General features: G+C 35.9%; 1 protein-coding gene across 5 annotated transcripts in view; it reads left to right on the top strand.

The window, feature by feature from the left end:
* DGKB (diacylglycerol kinase beta) overlaps positions 1 to 19121 on the top strand; it is a 360852-nt gene that overhangs the window by 276489 nt on the left and 65242 nt on the right. For all 5 annotated transcript variants that reach the window (XM_074898029.1, XM_074898032.1, XM_074898031.1 and 2 more), the window contains one exon: positions 3886 to 4081. In XM_074898029.1, coding sequence (XP_074754130.1) covers positions 3886 to 4081 — 196 coding nt within the window. The remainder of the gene's footprint in view (positions 1 to 3885; positions 4082 to 19121) is intronic.

Below are 19121 nucleotides of genomic sequence, written 5' to 3'. Positions count from 1 at the left end.
CTTGTATATAATGTTTTGTGCTTGAACATTATAAACACTTGGGAGTAGCACTGTTTTCATCTGATTCTTAACCTGCTGCCCTTTGCTTGGGCATGGTGCTGTAAATGAGAGCTTCATGTATGATACATTTCACTCCAAATAAGATGCACGCAGAATGCATTTGTTCTGCAGCTAAATTTTGAATGGACAAAGCCCTTGAAGATTAAGGATCTGTATCTCTGAACTGGGAGCCAGCGATCAAACATTCTATTGACAAATATATGTTCAACCCCATATTTGATTTCTACCATAATTAAGCTTGACTTTCCTGATAGACATTCATGTCTCTTATGTTCGGTATATTTTCTCTGTGTAAGATGCAGAACAAAGTTTGGACACTAAATTCTTATCTTGCCCGGAATAAGATGTGGTTTTATTTTCAAATTGGGATCCAAGAAGTTGAGAAAAGGAACAAAGGTTCTAAAGGGAAAAAAATGGGGCAAAATAAAGGATATATTTTTAATAATAATAATAATAATAATGTGTAAGTAAATAAGGCTTAAGATTTTACAGCTTAGAGCATTTGCGTTTATTTCCACTTCAGAAAAAAAAGAAAGGTGTTTGAAGGGTATTTAATGAGAGTAGGCATAGATGCAGTGTGAGGATGGCGTGGTCCATACCTGCAACACTATAAAAGCATCATGGGACCAGAGGAAGCCTCATGTACCACCTGATATTAGCGGGTGGGGAAAATTAGTTTAAACGATCATGAAGTTTTCCATGATATTGCACTTGGCTACACAGCAAAGCCTTAATGTCAGCTGTTTTCAGGCATGGGTATGATCTGAAAATATTTAATATAATGAATGAAGTGTAAAAGATAATGTCCAAAAAGAGACTAAGGACAGGAAAGAAGGCAAAAAAGAACTAGAGCAGCATAGTTGAATTATTTGAAATTTAAAATAAATAAATAAATAAAAGGAAAAAGAGCAGAACACATCTGTGTTTTGTTGTTGTAGCATATGAGTGTGTTAGGACAACGCAGAGCTACCTGTAGCACAGACTTCTTGTCTGTGTATGAACAAAAGAAATCCTCCTTTACTAATTCAGAAAGTTCCTTGTCACTGTGGGATTCTGAGGCCTAGTCAAATAATTGTCTTAGTGTACTACCTGCTGTGTTCAATATTGAGTGAAAATGGAAGCCAGACCCTGCACCATCCTATTTCACAATTCTTCTTTTATTTAAATAATTCCAGTCAGTTTGGGGGACGCTAGACCTTTATAAATTAACAGCAGGGAAATACCAAAGGTGTCAGATTGCATATTTATCATCTTTCTCGTGTAATACTTAAATATGTATTAAGAAGTGACTGACATAAATTAGGCAGATTTCAGAAGCCACAGGCCGTGGCTTGTAGAGGACCCCCTTCTGCTTGACATTTCATCCTTGTCAAAGATCAAATTATTTTAATTTAGGCTGCAAATTATAAGAAATGAAGACTTCTTTGTGGGAATTCCCTGTGGTAATCTGACTTTTGTTGTTACTGCTGCTTGTCAATGTGCAAAAGATATAATATGCATGCAAATAAGGTTAAAAAATATGTACTATCTAATTATCCAGCCAGTACATTCCACTTGAAGACAGTGGGAGGCCTGACACACAGTATGTGTTTGATTCATTGAGGCCTGCAGGGTATTTACACAAGATTACTTTTAATTATGAAATTAATATCTGTTTATCTAGAATGTATAGCAGTAAGTGAGCATACACATGAGCAGAATTTTTAGTAAAATAAATCATCTTAATATTTAATACATATAAAATATAGGGGGGAACCACAAATTTGCTTCTAAAATAACAGTGAAGACCCATGCCTTTTTTCTTCTAAGAAAAGTGTGATTAAAAAATCACACTTTCAATTACAGTAGTTGCCACAACTGCCAACTCACTTCCTGATATGTCTTTTGGCTTCAAAGGTTTCCCTATATGAATATAATACACAGGTTTTAAAATGTAATTCTTCAAGAGAAAATATTAAACTGAAATCTTAATGTTGAAATTGTTCTCTCTCCAGATTTAGATTCTTCTTAGAAGAATTAAGAAGGTGCAGAGTATGCATCATAAAACAGTTCTGTTTTGTGATCGCAGAAAGTTTCAGGGTAAACAAATAATTGTGTGCAGTTGGTTTTGAGTTGTATTTTGCTTTCTTCTTCAAAGCTGTGATAAAGGTTTAGGCAAAGAGGGAAAAGTGCCAGTGACCCACAGAGCAGCAAGCTGCAAGATGTCAGTGGACTATTACTGAAGCATGGTTAATTTTTTCCAGTTTTCTTCCTGATTATTGTATATTGGAATTACAAAATAAGACCCTTAATCAGTTTTAAGTGCATGACTGGACCCCCTACTGGCTTGCAGAACATTGCAGAAGTAGTATCTAACATTTTAAAAATAGGCTGCTATACACTATAAGGAGTGTGTAACTTGCTAGGATAGCTGTATATTTTAGCTGTGTTGTAAGGAATGAAGCTAATCTGCCTCTGGCCAGGGTACAAGTGTATGAATCCTGGGAGCTTTGGCTGGTTCAGTGATGAACCAGTGATAAAGTAATGAATAAGTAGAACTGGATGCTTTGCCTTCCACCTGCAGGTTAAACTGTAGTAATCTGAAGTTGGGTCTTTTTTTCTTCTGTGGAGGTTCTTCAGTATTTTGTAATGTTTTATATGGGTTAGGAGCTTCCCCTGATCCTAAAACAGTGTGGGTAGGGAGGAGGACTTAGTCTGAGTAAATTACAGTCAGTGAAGGCTAGGGGTATCCTATCAAATGAGGCACATCTCATACAATGTGTGTCAGGTGAACTGTGTTTACAAATATTGTAGGCTACTGCAACTTGAGAAGATGCTGAACAGGCTGATAAGGTCCTTGAACCATTCTCCTGAAGTGAAAATTATATGTCCATTTATAAGGTACAATTTTGAAGCCAGATTTAACAGATTTAGCAAAGGAATGTACATCTATAAAATGCCTCGACGTCTAGTTTTGCTATAGGAAGCAAGAGAAATACACACTAGTGACATAAGATGCCCTACAGTAATGATTCCATCACTGAAAGGGCTATCCCACAGAGTAAAATTTCTTCTGTGTGTCCAGTAAGTCTTGGAAGGCTTTTAGAGCATTGATTCTTTAGCTCCGTATCCAACATTTTCCTTTGTCAGTGATGCATATTTCAGAGAACTGGCTGATGGAGGTTCTGGGATAAGAAACGCTGTAGCTGCATCAGCATTTTGCTGTACCCAGTTTTACTTAGCTTACCTCCCAGTAGGAGTTATTAGTCAGTCATTGCCCTACACTAATGTGCCAGTTGTTCCGCTGGATTGAAACTAGTATCTGTGTGGTGTTCTGTGCTCTTGGGGCCTGCTTAGACCCTTTTCCATGAAGCTGTATACACTCCGTATGAAAAGACTTTTATATTCAGGGACTCGGGTATTAGAATTGCAAAATCATAAGACAGACAATTTAGCTGGAATGGGCAACAAAAGAACTCCAGTTATTGCTATAGAAATTTTTGTAGCATAAACATTTTTCTGCTAATAGCTGTAGCGAAGCTACAAATATATTTCACTTGGGTCAATGAATAGATATCAGATAACAAGAAGACTCTACCAAATGGTCCCACACTCAAGCAATCAAGAGCTGAATAAGAATCATGTTTTGCCTTCTGAATGAGGATCAGTTCCTATCTCCTATCCCGATATAAATATCTTAGGGTATAAACACTGAATAAACCATTAACAGTGTTAAGAATGATGAATTATTGAAGAAAATTATCTGATAGGTAGAACATTCTGATTTTTCTTTACTGCTTTCTCTCCTTTTTTTTTTTTTCCTTTTTTTTTCTCCTTGCTAATCAGTGTGATGGAATTCAGCTAGACTTAATCAATATTTCCCTGGAAGGAATTGCCATTCTGAACATCCCAAGCATGCATGGTGGATCAAATCTTTGGGGAGAGACAAAGAAAAGACGTAGCCACCGTCGGACAGAAAAGAAGAGGTCAGATAAAAGGACCACTGTCACAGATGCCAAGGAATTGAAGTTTGTTTGCCAAGGTAAGTTTACAGATTAATAAAGGCTATCTGACTCCATATAGTCAACTCAGTTGTATAATTGCCCTTGTATTGCCTCTTGTCAAGCAAAAGAATAGACAGTTCTTAGCTATTTCTTTTCTTGTACATTTATCTTTTCTGATGGAAAGCACTGGAGCAAAGGCATAAAATAAACAAAGACATGCTGACAGTTGCAGTCTGTATACTTGCAAACCTGCCTCGGTTGTTACCTGTTAAACAGACTAAGCACACCATGTGGCACTGTTTGCTACTATGATACTCAGTCTAGAAGTACCTGCAGTTTTTGAAGTCAGAAAATGCTTACTGAGCATTTTTAATGATTTTTAATGTCATTGTGAATAAAACTTGGGGATAATCACGCCTTGTTTCTAACAGACTTTGGCCAGAGGCTCAGGAAAATTACTTCAGGGTAACAAGAGCAAAGCTGTCTATACTTTTTGTGTTACTATACTGTGATGCTGTATGCAGTCCTTGAATGCGTGTGCTGTAGTTTGCTTGCATGGGTGTGATCCATCCTTTCAGGGCTCATATACTTTCCTGGTGATTAGACGCATTTGCTCCATAAATTTTATTATTAATCATAACTCTTGACAAAACCTACAGTAAATAGTAATCTCTCTTCTACTTTGTAGAATCTTAATACTGTGCATTGTAACACATTGTTGCATATCACAAGCTCTAGTGATTATAAAACATAATTCTGTTCACACCAAGGGATGAACAGATCAGACTTTGGAAAAGTTTTGGGTTTTTTTCTCTTTTTATCCTATGGAAAAGAGTATCTCTTGTTTCAGAGTATCTTCCTGCTTCTCCTCCTTATTCAGACTGAATAAAGATCAGGACTTTAACTGTCTGATGTTACTGTGATCCTTTTACTAGTCCTGGATATCCTATTTTTTACATTTCAGCAGCAGTAATTTTTAAGCCACTAGTTATATCTTAATTAATGTGTTGTGATTTTATTCCAGCTAATTTAGCTGGATGACAAAGTTTAGTAAAAGTAGTTTTCTGTGATCTGGATGTTGCAGTAGGTACTAGGATTCAAATTTCTGTGTTTTAGCAATCAATGTGTTCTCAGTATCTCAAAGTAACTTACCAATACACTGTCAACTGAAGTCTTATCAGCTGTTAAGCCTCTGCATACGCTACAATTTCTGTATTATGTCCTGATGTTCAAGAGATGGTGTCAGGCTATTGAGTAATGGACTCAGCAAAATTTTTCCTTTTGTGTTGCTTCTGAACATAGGGAGGCAGTATATTTCACCCTTCTGATAGTAGAAAACAAGATGCTATAACCTCTTTAATTATTGAAGTTATGTATGTATTCATTACATACATAACACTGATTTCAAACTTCTGACTATTTTTGATGTACTAGAAGGACATTACTACACTCTCATTTCCATTTTCCTGGACAAGAGAAAATAAAATAATAATGAAAATATTAAAGACTGAACAGAAGATCCTACATTATCTATCGAAGTGTTCATAATGCAGACATTAAGCACCTTACCTCAGAAAAAGTAGTCTCATGACTTATTTTGTGATCACTTTATATGCCCTGTACCTGGAAGTGCCTTCAACCAAAATGCAGTTTCAAAGCCGAGATTTGACTTCTCAATATCATAGAGCACCTCTATGTCGCCACTGAGTACATGGATAGTGTTGCTGGTTGCATCTACAGTAGCATTTTAGTGCTTAACAGGAGTACATTTCTTGTGAGTTGTCCATGTTTATTGCATTCCAGTTTGCAACATTAAGCAGTCTTGAGCATGCAAACTGGACTCCTTTCAGTTGGGGTGTGGCAGAGCACATGCTCTGACTGCAAATGGGTGTTCAGTCCATGGGACCAGGTTAAAGCAACTCCAAGTAAAATTGCAAAATGAATGTGGTGTGAACATATGAGAATGAACTCATTTGCTCTATGGATCTACTCCTATTTTATACTGCAAAGAATAGTCACTTAATTCTGCTAGCTAAGATAGGTTCCCAGGTTAGAGTGTGCTTTTTCATCTCAGTATTCAAGATTATTGCTGAATAATGGAATTCAATCAATTTTATGTCTAGGCTTCTCAAACAGTTTGATAAATATAAATCTACCCACCCTGGAAATAGCTGACTGCCTGTCAGTTCTAAAGCACTATGATTCCTTCACTAGCTTTGTACAAGTAAATCCAAGAGCCTGATACTGTCTAGTGGATTGTTTTCTTAGGCACATTTGGATTGCACTTTTTAGTTTGAAGAAACCATTTTACAAAGTGTTAAATGCCTGGTGCAGAAATAGGTATCCCTGTATTCACAACCATGATACATGCATACCTGCCTGTTATCTTCTGTTTATTTACTTATTTGGAATAAATATCCTTTCAGTTTGTTTTATGTTCAAATGAAGCATCTGATCACACGACAGCTAAACATTGCACTTTTTAGAAGACAGTAATCAAACTTCCTCATATTTTCATATGGACATATATATCAAGTTTTGGTGTTGGGTTTTGTGTAATTATTTTTTTTTTTTTTATAATCTAACCTTATATGGGACTTCTAAGTGGCATGCACATTTAGTTTTAGTCTTTTTAATTACAGTGCAACTGTATTTTTTTTAACCATATATCAATCTGTATTCTTGTTGTCTCTCTGCTTTTATGGTTTTGTAACTCGACCATAAATACATGAATTGAACTTTAGTATTCAAAGTCTGAGCCCTTAAATGGGATACTTGCATGGACTAGTGAAAGCTGTCTCCTCACTCTGGGTAGTTTGTTGTCCCTGAGTGTGTTGCACTGCTCCTCTGAGAACATCCTCAGGAGTATGTTGCGAACTTCCAAAGAAGAAACCTCTGAGATGTCCTGCTGCTGTCCTCCCCCTTCTCTTGTGTGTATTACCTGACATGAGCCACGTAAATGCAACATGATTATCACTGCAGGAAAAAGAATCAAAGTTCTGCCAAATCTTTTTTCATTCTTATGTATCTGTACAATTCAGGGAAAGTATATTCCTCTGAGCCTACTCCCCTCTTTTTCCCCCTATTTACTGTTGTCACCTGTTGATGCAAAAAGGCTTCTCTTTTCCTTGTCCTTCTCATTATCCATCTCTGCACACTCAATAGCCAGACCACAATTTGGATTTCAAGTATTCAAATGGACATCTGCTTGGAAAACAATCTGATTACATGCACGTAGTCTGAGAAAAAATTTATATTGAAATGTATCAATTTAAAATGTGCACTATTTAAATACATTCCCTGCCTATGACATTAGGAGTTGTGCATGTATGCGAAAGAGCAAAATTTGATGCTGGTAGCATATAGGTATGTCTGCCTGTTTGTGTATAATATTTCTATCTAACTCGTAACTGGATTTAATATTTCCATATAAAGCATATATGAAAATATATTTGATTAACTTATAGCTCATTGGAAAGAAAACCTTATTTAGCTGTAATGTACTAAATATTATCCTAATCTTTGTTAATGAAAAAAATACCAGTTTTCATTTCAGCTTCTGCTCAGAAATATAGAGGGTCTTCCAACAAGTGCTATTAGAGTAAAAATCTGATTTTTTTTTTCTAATTTAATTTTAATTTCTAATTTATATTGTACAAAATCAAGGCATTAGGAAAAAATCTGATATATGTGACAGTTTGTGAAAGTAGATGATTTACTTAGTATTTTGACTTTATGAATCTGACACTTGCAATGTTTCCATTTGTTGTTTTGTTTTAAAATCTTCTAGTATGTACATATCTATGATATATCCATCCACAATAACTTTTTTCTAAACACAGATTTTAGATGTAACAGTGAACTATCCTTGAACATTATTTGGACAGGATTTTTGTTTGGACATACACAGATATTGATAAATGCTAAAAATCAGTGCTTTAAAAAGATGAACATACTGCATAGAAAGTGAAGTATGAGTTGAGAAACATAAATGTAAATAACTGAGCTACTTGTTGTTTCAAAATTATATCTAAAACTGAAGTTCAATCATGACAACATATCTTACATAAAATACATATACCACTTTTAAGTGTTAAAGAGCAACATTTTCTTCCTCTACAGAGATATTAACTAAAATTTTCAAATTTTTTGTAACAAAAATGAAGTAATTCTTTTGAATATCTCCGTAGAAACTTTTTGCTGAGTGGAGTAGGATTCCTTTGGGGTGGATGTTGTTATGCTTTCATTTGCTTTCATTGCTGAAGTTCAGTTAGAGCCCTGTCCTGAAATGGAACCTCTTTTAAAGTTTAAAGTCTCTTAAGACTTTATTGCAAACATATACATAACTTGGTTTTGCACGAGTAGTACCAGTCACTTCAGTGGACTCATTTCTGGAGACAGTATGAACTATTAATGGGTGAAACCCTTAGACTATAAATATTTCAGTGTAGTACTTTCTTCCTATTTACTTTGTGCATCACCAGGCACATTGATGCTTAACCAAGTACTTACCAAGTTGATCTGCACAGCTTGTTAAGAGCTGCAGTGAGCAACATGCCAGCCTGCTATAGACTAATTCAAGGCAACGTGCATTCACGTTGCAGCACCTAGGCATAAACCAAGCTTACCAATATGATTCGATAACTCTCTGTGGAAATCTCTGTTAAGAACTGCGTTATGACTTTCTGAATGGAAATGCAGAAGTTTTGAAAATAGAATAAAGTTTATAAAGACAGTTCACTGTAGTTAAAAGCAGAGGAAATACAGAGAGCGTGAAGGCCTTAAAACCCTTCAAAATACCTATATATAGTAAGAGAGGAGAAAATACCTTTCTTATTAGGTGTCAAATTGCACTCTACAGGGGAGGGGGAGATTCTTATCCCAAGCTTCCCTGTAGCCAGGAGATTCCTGACAAGAGTTCTCTAAAAAACTTTTAAACTTTGTGGGCTAGCAGACTAATTTAATTTATGAAGGTCTTTCATAAACTACACTCTGGCCAGATGACTTCCTTCTCCTGTTTATAATTCTCGAAATTTAAAATTTTGACACATTATGAATTTTGAGATATCTAAATGAGAATTAATTTCATAAGTTGAAAAAGTTAGAAACTGTGTTCTATATGCACAGTATATATACTATATACACTGAATATACACAGTGTATATTCAGTATTGGTAGACTTTTAGGTTAGTTATGACATGGTACAAAACATGTATAATGAACTTACTATAATACTATTTTTATTAAATGCTATGGATAATATAATGGCTAGATAAGGTAATTGCCCTTATTTTGTATCTTGCTTAGTTAGTTTTGGGCGATATAGCCATTAACGCGTTACCACAGAGAAAAATAACTAATTATAGCTATCTCTTAGCTGGTCTGTGTTAAGATTTTTGATTTATAGAAAGTGTTTAGACAGAGGATCTAAGAAAAATCATTTAATTGCTGCCTTGACAATACGAACTAGATATTTTTGTGCACATAGGTATATAGTTTGATGAAAGCAAATAGTGGTGGTATAATCAAGTTCTACCAATTTTAGTAATCAGTGTTGTAGGCTATTTATATTACTTTAAAGAAAGAAAGACGAAAATAAATTAATTTAAGTTGGTCACAATATCTGTTTAAGAACTTGAGGTAATACATTTGGTATTCAGAATTCAAGGAAGCAGAAAGATGTCTAACTAATGAAAAGTAGTGGTTAAATCAGTTAAACAGCAAAGGAAATAATAATTACACACTGTTCTGAGCTAAGTTCAAACTCACTAGAATAGATAACAAGGATGTATAAACACCTTCTCACATTTGAGAGAGCTTGCAAACCACTTGCGGTCCTTTCTCAGGAACTGTGTACACAAACTAAGGTATATGCCTCTATCTAAAATCAAGATACAAGCAGGGCATATATGTTGGAAATATCTTGCTTGGTAATACACAGAAACATTTTTATTTCTGTGAAAAATAACAGAAAAAGAACAGTGAACCTGAGAAAATAGGAAGCACTGAACACACTAATACAAAAATCTGTTGGTGCATTTCATATAAAAGTGAAGAGAAAGACAGATTTCTCAGCCAAATTCTGACTATAAAACTGTTAGATAAGCAAGGAGACTGCCTTCTGTTCAAGTCTTCCTACATTTAAGGAAAAGGTCTTTTGTCTTTAATGGTAAGGAAGAAGTCTGAAGAATGAAAATCTAACATTGGTGTACTTTTCCTAATGAAAGCCAACCCAAGAAGATCTGCAACTTGTCTGATACACAGATCAGAAAAAGTAAGAAATGAAGTTTTCTTAAAAAGCAGTAAACCACATTAAATTTAAAAGGGTTTTGGTAGATCGTGTCTCTCAGTTCCCATGAAAAGGAAGGAGGATCCATATGTGTGCTTGTCTGCCTATTTAAATAGGACTAATCACTGATGATATATGTCAAAACATTGTGTGTAAAGTTCAGAAAAGCCTATTATTATTGCATTTTGACCATTGCACTCACAAACCCACTTAATTTACTTACAGACCTAAGTTTCTTTGCTTGGAGAATACCATAAAATTATCCTTGTATGAAATTTTAATTTCTTTTCTAAATTTTATTTAATTCCCCTGAAAATAGTAGCATTATTCATGGGTTTTGGCACTTTATTTTCTGTCTTTGATTGAAACTAGGAAGACAGAGAAATTCTCTAAATAAAATAAATATCAAAGTTAACCTTTTTAATCCAGATACTTCTTCAAAGTTTAAACATCAGAAAAAAATTCCTAAATTTATACAAACAAATTTTTTTCCTGTCCAAGCATGCACCGTAGCTGTTCAGAACATCCTAAAGCATAAACTGAAGCTTGAATCTAAACTTCACATATTTCAGTATGGAATTTCTTGTGAGTGTGTGTTGTTTACAGTAAATTAAAGCCTTGTGAGGTCTATTAAAGTTAGGGTGATGTTAACATCAGTCTCTAAAAGTCAACCCTATAGCCAGTAGATAGTCACCTCAAGAAAAATGTTTATCCCATGCTCAAAGAAGGGTCTAAGGTAGGCAGAATAAAATGCTCACTGTAGGTGACTCTCCATTTATTGTAAGTGGAACCTAAGTAATAGGCCAGGTTAGACACCTCACTTCCAGCTGACTAGATGGTGAGATGAACTTCTGTATGTGCTGCATGTGGCAACAGTTCATCAAATACTTTAACAGTCCTTGGAGCTGGAATGGAAACCAGGCATGGCTCTGCCAGATAAGCCTTGCTGAGCTGCACTGTGCTCTCTTCTATAGGTCTGGTGCTGATGTGTCCCATGCCTTTTCATAAGCGCTGTAGTCACTAATCCACTAAACAGAAAGGACCATGGTAGAAGATCTGTCTTTCCAGTGTGTGCAAACCCTGCTCCAGCGGGGGAACACCTGTTTGAGGGATTACAGTATAGGCAGTGTTGGGAAATAGGGTAGCATTCAGTGATGTTATATACTGCCCCATCTTTAGTTTGGACTGTATTATTTTGTCACCTTTTAAACATCTGAATTACATGCTGAATATCTTGTTTCCTTTGTGTGCATTTGTGTTGCAGCACTTGACCACTGTGCATTGCCTCTTCTATCTGCTGAACATCAGTTGCCACCGTGCTGGGCATTTTGCTCTGTGTCTCACACAAGAACTCAATAGGCAGCGGGAGCTGCTGTCTCACTGAGGGCAACTGCATGGTGTAGCTCATCAGCATGTGAGGTGTTGATCTCTGGCTTTGCTGAGGTTGCAAATTCAACAAGGGCAGGGAAGCCTTGCCAGTTTGTCCCTGTGGAAGCACCTGTTTCTGCAAATCCAGGACCTGCATATAAAGCAGGATGCAACTGAGAAGTTGCTTCTACTGATATAGTAGTTCCCAGGTTTTGGATGTTCTAGAAACTGTAGAACAGAGCACTCCATACTGTGATGCATTACCAGTAATCAGCCAGCAGTATCTTATCTCTGTGGCAGCAGCGATTCGGGGGGCAGGGAGTGGAGGAAAAGAATAAAAGAAAAATAAAAGGCATTAAGAAGTAAACATCACAGTTTTTCCACATTAACAAATTCTTAATTCTTGGTAGAGAGGTAATTTTCCTAACTCAGAACTTGGATTTTCCCTGATTGTATAAAGGTATTCAAATGCCTTTGTCCCATATTATCTACTGAAGATTATGTGGCCTTGACTCCTTACTTTTGCTGTATGTGCATATTTACTGGAATGACAGTTTCAGATATCCAGAAGGGGTAAATGGCACTTTGTCCTAACTGTTTAGTTAAATTGTGTGTTGCACCCATTAGTTTGGAAGATCTTCATTCAAACATTTATTTTACCAAGCTGTTAAGGATAGTACAGGTTTCCCCATAAGAGAATGTGGGCTGGACTGTCACAGTTTGATTATGCTATTAAAAAAGCCTTTTCCTGTCTGTCCTACACACATACAGCAGAAAAGCTTTGGGATGCGCTCTTCCCCTCTAGATACCTTTATCTTTTCCTCTCTTACCTTTAAGAGGTGCTGTGTTCATCAAGAGCCTTACTCATGCAAGTAGGCCTATCAGCCTGGGGGATGGAGTCCATCGTTCATAACACAGTTGGAATCTTTTAAAAATATAAATACAATTCCTTGTTGTTATGAAATACTGATTTTATTGTTATTAGGAAGTAGTAGGACCTTGAAAAACGGCTTGATAGTCTGATTTGGTTTCATATTTATAAAGCAGGTATATATGTTTCTGTGCAATATAGATCATAGTAGAAAAACAATTTCCTTTTATTTACAAGGCAGTTGAGATTGTCATTGTATTATACCTTTTGGTGCACAGAATGTTCATTTTCTTTCAAACGTTATTCATCGAAAGAGGATAATTACGGTGTATTTCACAGACTGCCAGAAGGAAAATGTATCTTTGAAAAGTTTCATTTCCCTTAAGTTGCTCATTTTCTATAGGAAGACAGAGCTATTAAGTAACATACCCATGACAAAGATTGATTAAAATGGCATAAAAGACTATCTTATCTCTAAGTACAGAGATTTACATGTATAACTCCTATGACATTAAATGCAGTAGGTGAAATGAACTCTAGCTATTGTATAAAAAAAGCCCCAGTAAATTGGTTTGTATGGAGAACAAGGTGAGGGTGGGAGGGATGGCACCTTAAGTAGCAAGTGAGAAGTATTGTTTTAGGGTACACCTGCAGTGTAGCATGCAAATAGTCCAAATTCTGTGCAAGCAGCATTAATGCAATATTCTGCTGATACTGGCTTTGGCTGCTAAATGGTGGAAACATCACCTTGCTGATGTGGCTAAGCTTCTGGTATTCAGTCAGCTTCTTAGAGCAGCTCAGGCTGCTTTACAGGGTTCAAGATAAATTTAACTTGGGTCTGTCTGACCTGGAACAAGAGATATGCCCTTATGTACACCTTGTGCAGGTGCTATGGCATACCTCAGCACAGGTGACTGCAGAAGACTCATATGACCTGTTCCACAGTACTTCCCAGCTTTGCTGAGAGCCCTTCGTGACTCTTGCACCTTATTAACCCAGGTAAATGAGTGCTTACCTATATGACAGCCATTAGTTAGGATGTGGTAAATGATAAAGGATGTGAATGAAATATCCAGGTATTTTGATCTTTATTTTTCCCTACTCACTGCAGATTTAGTAACAAGTCCCATTTTTCATTGTAGCAAAACTGACCTGCTTATCCATATTTTTTTTCTTTTTTTCCATTTCTAGTACTGAATGCAACGTCTTTGCTGGTATTTATGTGTGTAAAGACTTTTGATTTTCGCTTGAAGATACACCTTGCGGGATGTAAAGCTCTATAATAATTGGCTCTTTTGTACATGACAGGAGAAGCTGAAGTCTGCCTTTCCTGAACTCTTTCCTTGAGTCTTTCCTCCATGTTGGTATTTGCTCTGACTGTAACTTTGCTCTGTGTTTCAGCAGCTCATCCAACACAGTGGCAACAGTATGGTGTGGTGAGTCTAGAACTCAGGGTTTGCTAATATAGCAGATGAGTGGTTGTTATTTAAAATTTATTTTGCTGTGCATCAAATGTGGATATTTGTACAAGAGCATTAGCACAGGACATAACTTCTTTTTGGGGTAATTCCACTAAAATTATCAGGTTTATATAAATGAATAATAAAGTACCATAGTTTAGGGTAGAATTTCACATTTTCTATATGTAGAAATGTGGATGAGAAAGAATGAACAAGCTTCAGATAGAAAAAAAAAAAAAAGTGTGTGTATATTTAAAACCAGATGTGTTTAATTGACATTTTGTGCTTTGTAATTGCATAAATATGTGCCTTTTCCGCTACTTCAGCAAGAAATCTATGACAAACAAGTGAATAAATTTTAAAATTTATTTGTTGGCGATGTCTTCTACATTGTACCCTTTTTTTTTTTTTTTTTTTCATTTTTCTAACAGAAGCATACAGTCATATTTTTGTAGGGCTTAATTTTTGTTTCCTACCGCTATATGGCATGAGTAACAGTAATTACTGAAGTGTTGTTAAACCCATCTGAGAACAGAAAGTAGCCCCATCTTAGTTATAATAAAATAACCATATCCTATTATGATACTTTGATACAGAGTTTTTCTTTGATTAACAAAGTGAAAACATCTGTTACTGTCTCAATGTAGTTTTTGAATTTCATACCAGTTTTATAATTCATGTGTTTCTCTGCCTCTAAAGTTTTTCAAATATGTATTATTTGTAAATGTTATTTTTCTTCCAAAAGCTTACAAAAAGTCAACAATTAACTACCTACAACAGGTGTTTCCTTTCTTGGGGAGAGGAATGCATATGATTATTGTAATTTAGATTCCTATGTGAGTTAAGGAATTGGCCTGTTATTAGAAAACATTGCAAGCACATGGAAAATTATAAAAAAGAAGTAGAGAGGTTGGATGAATTTAAGACCGAGACAGTTTTAACCCTTCCGGGTTCTTTTTACGTATGAATGTTGCGAGTGATTGCCACTCCCCCTCCAAATCCTAGATGTGACTTGGTATGTGTATATGTGGTTTAGATGTACAGTAATATTTTCTGATGCCAAACATATGTTTTTACATTGTGACCTTTGTACAAAAAGCTGCGATAACCATTCTGCAATATTCAATTTGTTTAATAGCAGACAAGTGTTTCCTAGGAATGTCTGATAGCGTATTACTCAGACTGTCTGCTCATTTAACCCTGACCCAGGTGCCTGAATCTTTAGATTAAAGATACAGAAATAAAAACAGAATAACCTAGCAGATCATTTTTGGCTGCTGTAACACATAATCATATCCTCTGATCCATTCTAGTTTTCTATTACTTGAGTGTTTGCAAAACATATTGCATTGACAGAAATTTGAGTAACAACAGGAGAGACAGCTTTAGTTAACGTACACATTAGTATTACTAATAAAAAAATAAGTAAAATATTCTAATAATATTGGTGATATGAAGAACCCAGTCAGACCACAGCTTGGGTATATACACACTTGCATTACTCACTAGAGATAGAAGTGGAATTTACAAGAGAAAATCAGTGTTTGTGTATGAGACAGAAAGAGATGCGGAAAAAGAAGCATATATTAAAGCAAAAAACGTCAGGTTCAGTCTGTTGTATTAAAAAAGCTGAATTTGTTCTGTTGTGGTTTTTTTTTATTCCTCACTGCAAAGACTTGTGTTAACCAAAGCGTTCAAATATGTGTAGCTATAAATATGGATTGGAATCATGCAAGTATTTTACTAGTGCCTAATTACACAGCAAGGAGAGAGTTTGGGTGTTTTTTTCATACTTGCTGTTATGATCAATTTAAAGATTTTTTTTTTTTAACTCTTTTTCCATTTGTTTTCTTCATATAAGCGCCCATGATCTGCTGGCAGATATGCTATTCGCAGAATAATGTGTAGCAAAAGCATGTGTCCAGCCTCACCAACAAAAAGCACTGTTTGGTAGTAGTGTTGTTTCAGGCACATATTTACAGAGACCAAGTGTAAGTCTGGTGATCTTGTGCACTTGTGCTGATGATAAGTCAAATTAAAAGAGAGGTAGTTCAGTCAGACCACGTCATATCTGTGACCTGCTCCATTTTTACCTGCTGCCTTTAAATCGTAGCCTCCCTCCTGACACTGTTAAGCATTGCCAGTAAACTACCAGGTTGTTTATAAGAGCACATTGTAAAGTAGGTTGTATTGGAAAGTATGATCTGCCCAACAAATTAATGGCATTGTGAGGTGCTGCCTGCTGGGGTGAAAATAAATTGTAAGAAAATATAGGGAGACAGGTAATGGGCACTAGCTATGCTGCACAACACTTTTCAAACTGCTGCTGACTGTGTGCCAATAGATATAGCAATAACTGTCAACAAGATTTACAATACTTTCGCATTTACACAGTGAGAGTAGAAAGGTTGAAAGAGTTCTATAATGTTATTTAAAGTTTAGTGACAACTATTTCTGGACCTACTATTTCCAGGCAACAGGGTTACAAACACACTGCTTATCTTTCATACCTGTCAGTGGGAGGGTTTTTTATTATCATCAAAAGTCCTTGAAATTGGACATAAGAAAAATAGCAGTAAAGCAGAGGTATATACTTAATTGTAAAATCCAAGTAGGTACAGATTTTGCCATTTATTGTATATGTTGTGATTTCTGATAGCACTAAATCGTGCTACCTATCTGTAGCCCCAGTGGGTGGTTCCTGTAGGCAATACATTTTCTGGCTGTGCTTCTTTCCCTGATACTGAGAAGGCACAGTTTACAGCTACTGTGTTGGCTTTGTTGTCCCCTTGGCAACGTGCTACATGCTGCAGCAATCTGCAAGAGGCTAATCAAACAGTTTTAAAGGTCCGTTGTGCAAGGCTCAGGAGTTGTCCCATCATCCTCCTTATCATTATTCAGACACGTGTCTTTGCTTACAATAACTTTTAATAGTTGTTAGCACTCAAGAGATGGTAAAATTAGGGTTTGAGCTTAATTTTCTTTTTCTGGTTTGTACATCCTCAGTGGAACTTCTCAATACCTACTGTGTGCGTTATTTTATAATGAAGACTATGGTTACTAGTTAAATAACTTCATCTTATCAGAAAGGCTTGCTTATGTTTTTCAGTTGCTTCGGCTGCCAACCAGTAGGAAAGCTTTGTTAAAATATGGACTAGAGCAGCCATGGATTTGTAGTAAATCACAGACGATGTCTGTGTACCTTGGGGGGCGGGGGGGGGGGGGAAGAGGCAGTGTCAAATATACTACTGAGTACAGGAAAAGAAGTGATATGCTTAAGAAGAAATAGTGGTCTTAGAGCCCAATAGATAATCTGAGGCTGACCAAACCATTCCTTGTATTACTTTATGTGAACTGTATGAACAAACTGGCAGTTAGTGATTATTATTTATTTGTTCTGTGGTAACACCTGAAGGCCTCGGACACTAGTTGCTTTATAAACACAGATCAAGTGGACAGTTCCTGCTTGAAGAATCACAGAACCAAAGGATAATCTAGGTTGAAAGGGATCTCTAAAGGTCATCTAGACCAACCCTCTCTGCTCAAAGCAGGTCTAATTAGATCAGGTTGCTCAGGGACCTGTCTAGAACTTATGTTCTAAAGAATCTAAGAATTTATGATCTAAAGTTCATTTGCTAAAACCTGAGGGTTTGGTTTTTGAATGCAAGGTTAAGAAGTCCAATCTCATACTGCGTGTATGTGACCCAGATTCAGGTAGTCAGTATGTCATTTGTTTTATTTTCATCTTTCGTATTCACTCAATCACAGACTTAGCTGACTCAGAGAGACTGCTGGGATAGGAGTGCTGTCTTAGAAATAAGAGTTCTCTGCTGGGGACTTGCCTTCTGCAAAGAGCCTCAGTATATCCACCCATAATATCTTCAAGAAGGCCTCCCCTCCATTTATCTGGACTCTTCATATACGTGAGAATATAGTTTTCCTTCTAAAGTCTTCCAATTTCTCCTACTGATCTACTTCAAGTTTCTTAATTTCAGTTTTATTTTGTTCTCAGAAAGTAGATGAAAGTTTAGGACCTCAACATCCCCAAAGGCTTACAGACTTGTAAAAATAATGGCAATAAGCTCCCTGGAGTGTGATCAGCCTCATATTTAGATGACTTCCTACAGATAGTCAAAGTTTCTCATAGGTGGCCATTTTCCCTAGTCTGTGTGGAAAAACCTGTTAATGACTCAAGTTTTTAAATTAATTCAGTTAAAAATATTCTTTGCCAGTTTGGGGATGTTTAGAACCATTACCTAAGAACTGATAACATGGATGATTAAGTCTTTAGAGCATGAAAATCTTATGTTAGTAAGAAACAATCAGCAATTTTTGTTATAACATCGGAAATCATATTAAGATGTAGACACTTTGAAAATTACTGAGTAAGACGTAATCAGAAGACATTTAAAACATCAGAAAATAATTGCTGTATAATTAATTTGGGGGTGATGGAGTTGATTAATCTAGCTCTGTCTGAAGCAATTTGGGAAACTATAATTTTTACAGGTGAAAATCTGTATGGTTAGTCTCATGTATACTGACAATGCTTTTCAGCTATGAAATTGCACTCAATTACCAAAATGTATAAAGCTAGTTATTTACATATCAATTCATGAGTATATACATGATGTTTATTTTTAAATATTCTCAGCCTGCAGGCCCTTTTCTGTAGTGAGGAACAAAGAGTTAGTCCGAATATCATGGTGAAAGAGTCACTCTGTTTATGTATGTGTCCAGGTTTGTAAAACTTTGATGAGTACCTAAGCTCTGTCTGGGTGTACATACTAATAAGGTAAGACTTGCTACTATGTTACTTTGCAGTACCTTGTATCTTAAAACGTAACTTGTTTTTTAAAGGAAGCGTCAATCTAATATTCATATAAAAAGTAAAGGAAAAAAATTCCAAGTTTCAGAAGCCCGCTGAAGAGGATGAAAATCATAATACACACCTGCGATGTATATTTAAAAAAAAAATAAAATTAGTTTGTTCTTTTGGGGTTTTCAAGTGTATGAATTTTCAGCTTACATTTTATAAAAAGAATTATTTGAATATAAAGAATGAAGAGGTCACTTTGATCAGACCTTGA

The sequence above is a fragment of the Athene noctua genome, chromosome 2 (assembly GCF_965140245.1).
Source record: "Athene noctua chromosome 2, bAthNoc1.hap1.1, whole genome shotgun sequence".
In the NCBI taxonomy this organism is placed as follows: Eukaryota; Metazoa; Chordata; class Aves; order Strigiformes; family Strigidae; genus Athene; species Athene noctua.
The sequence above is the reverse complement of the archived record's forward strand: the minus strand, read 5'-3'. Positions and strand labels throughout refer to the sequence as shown.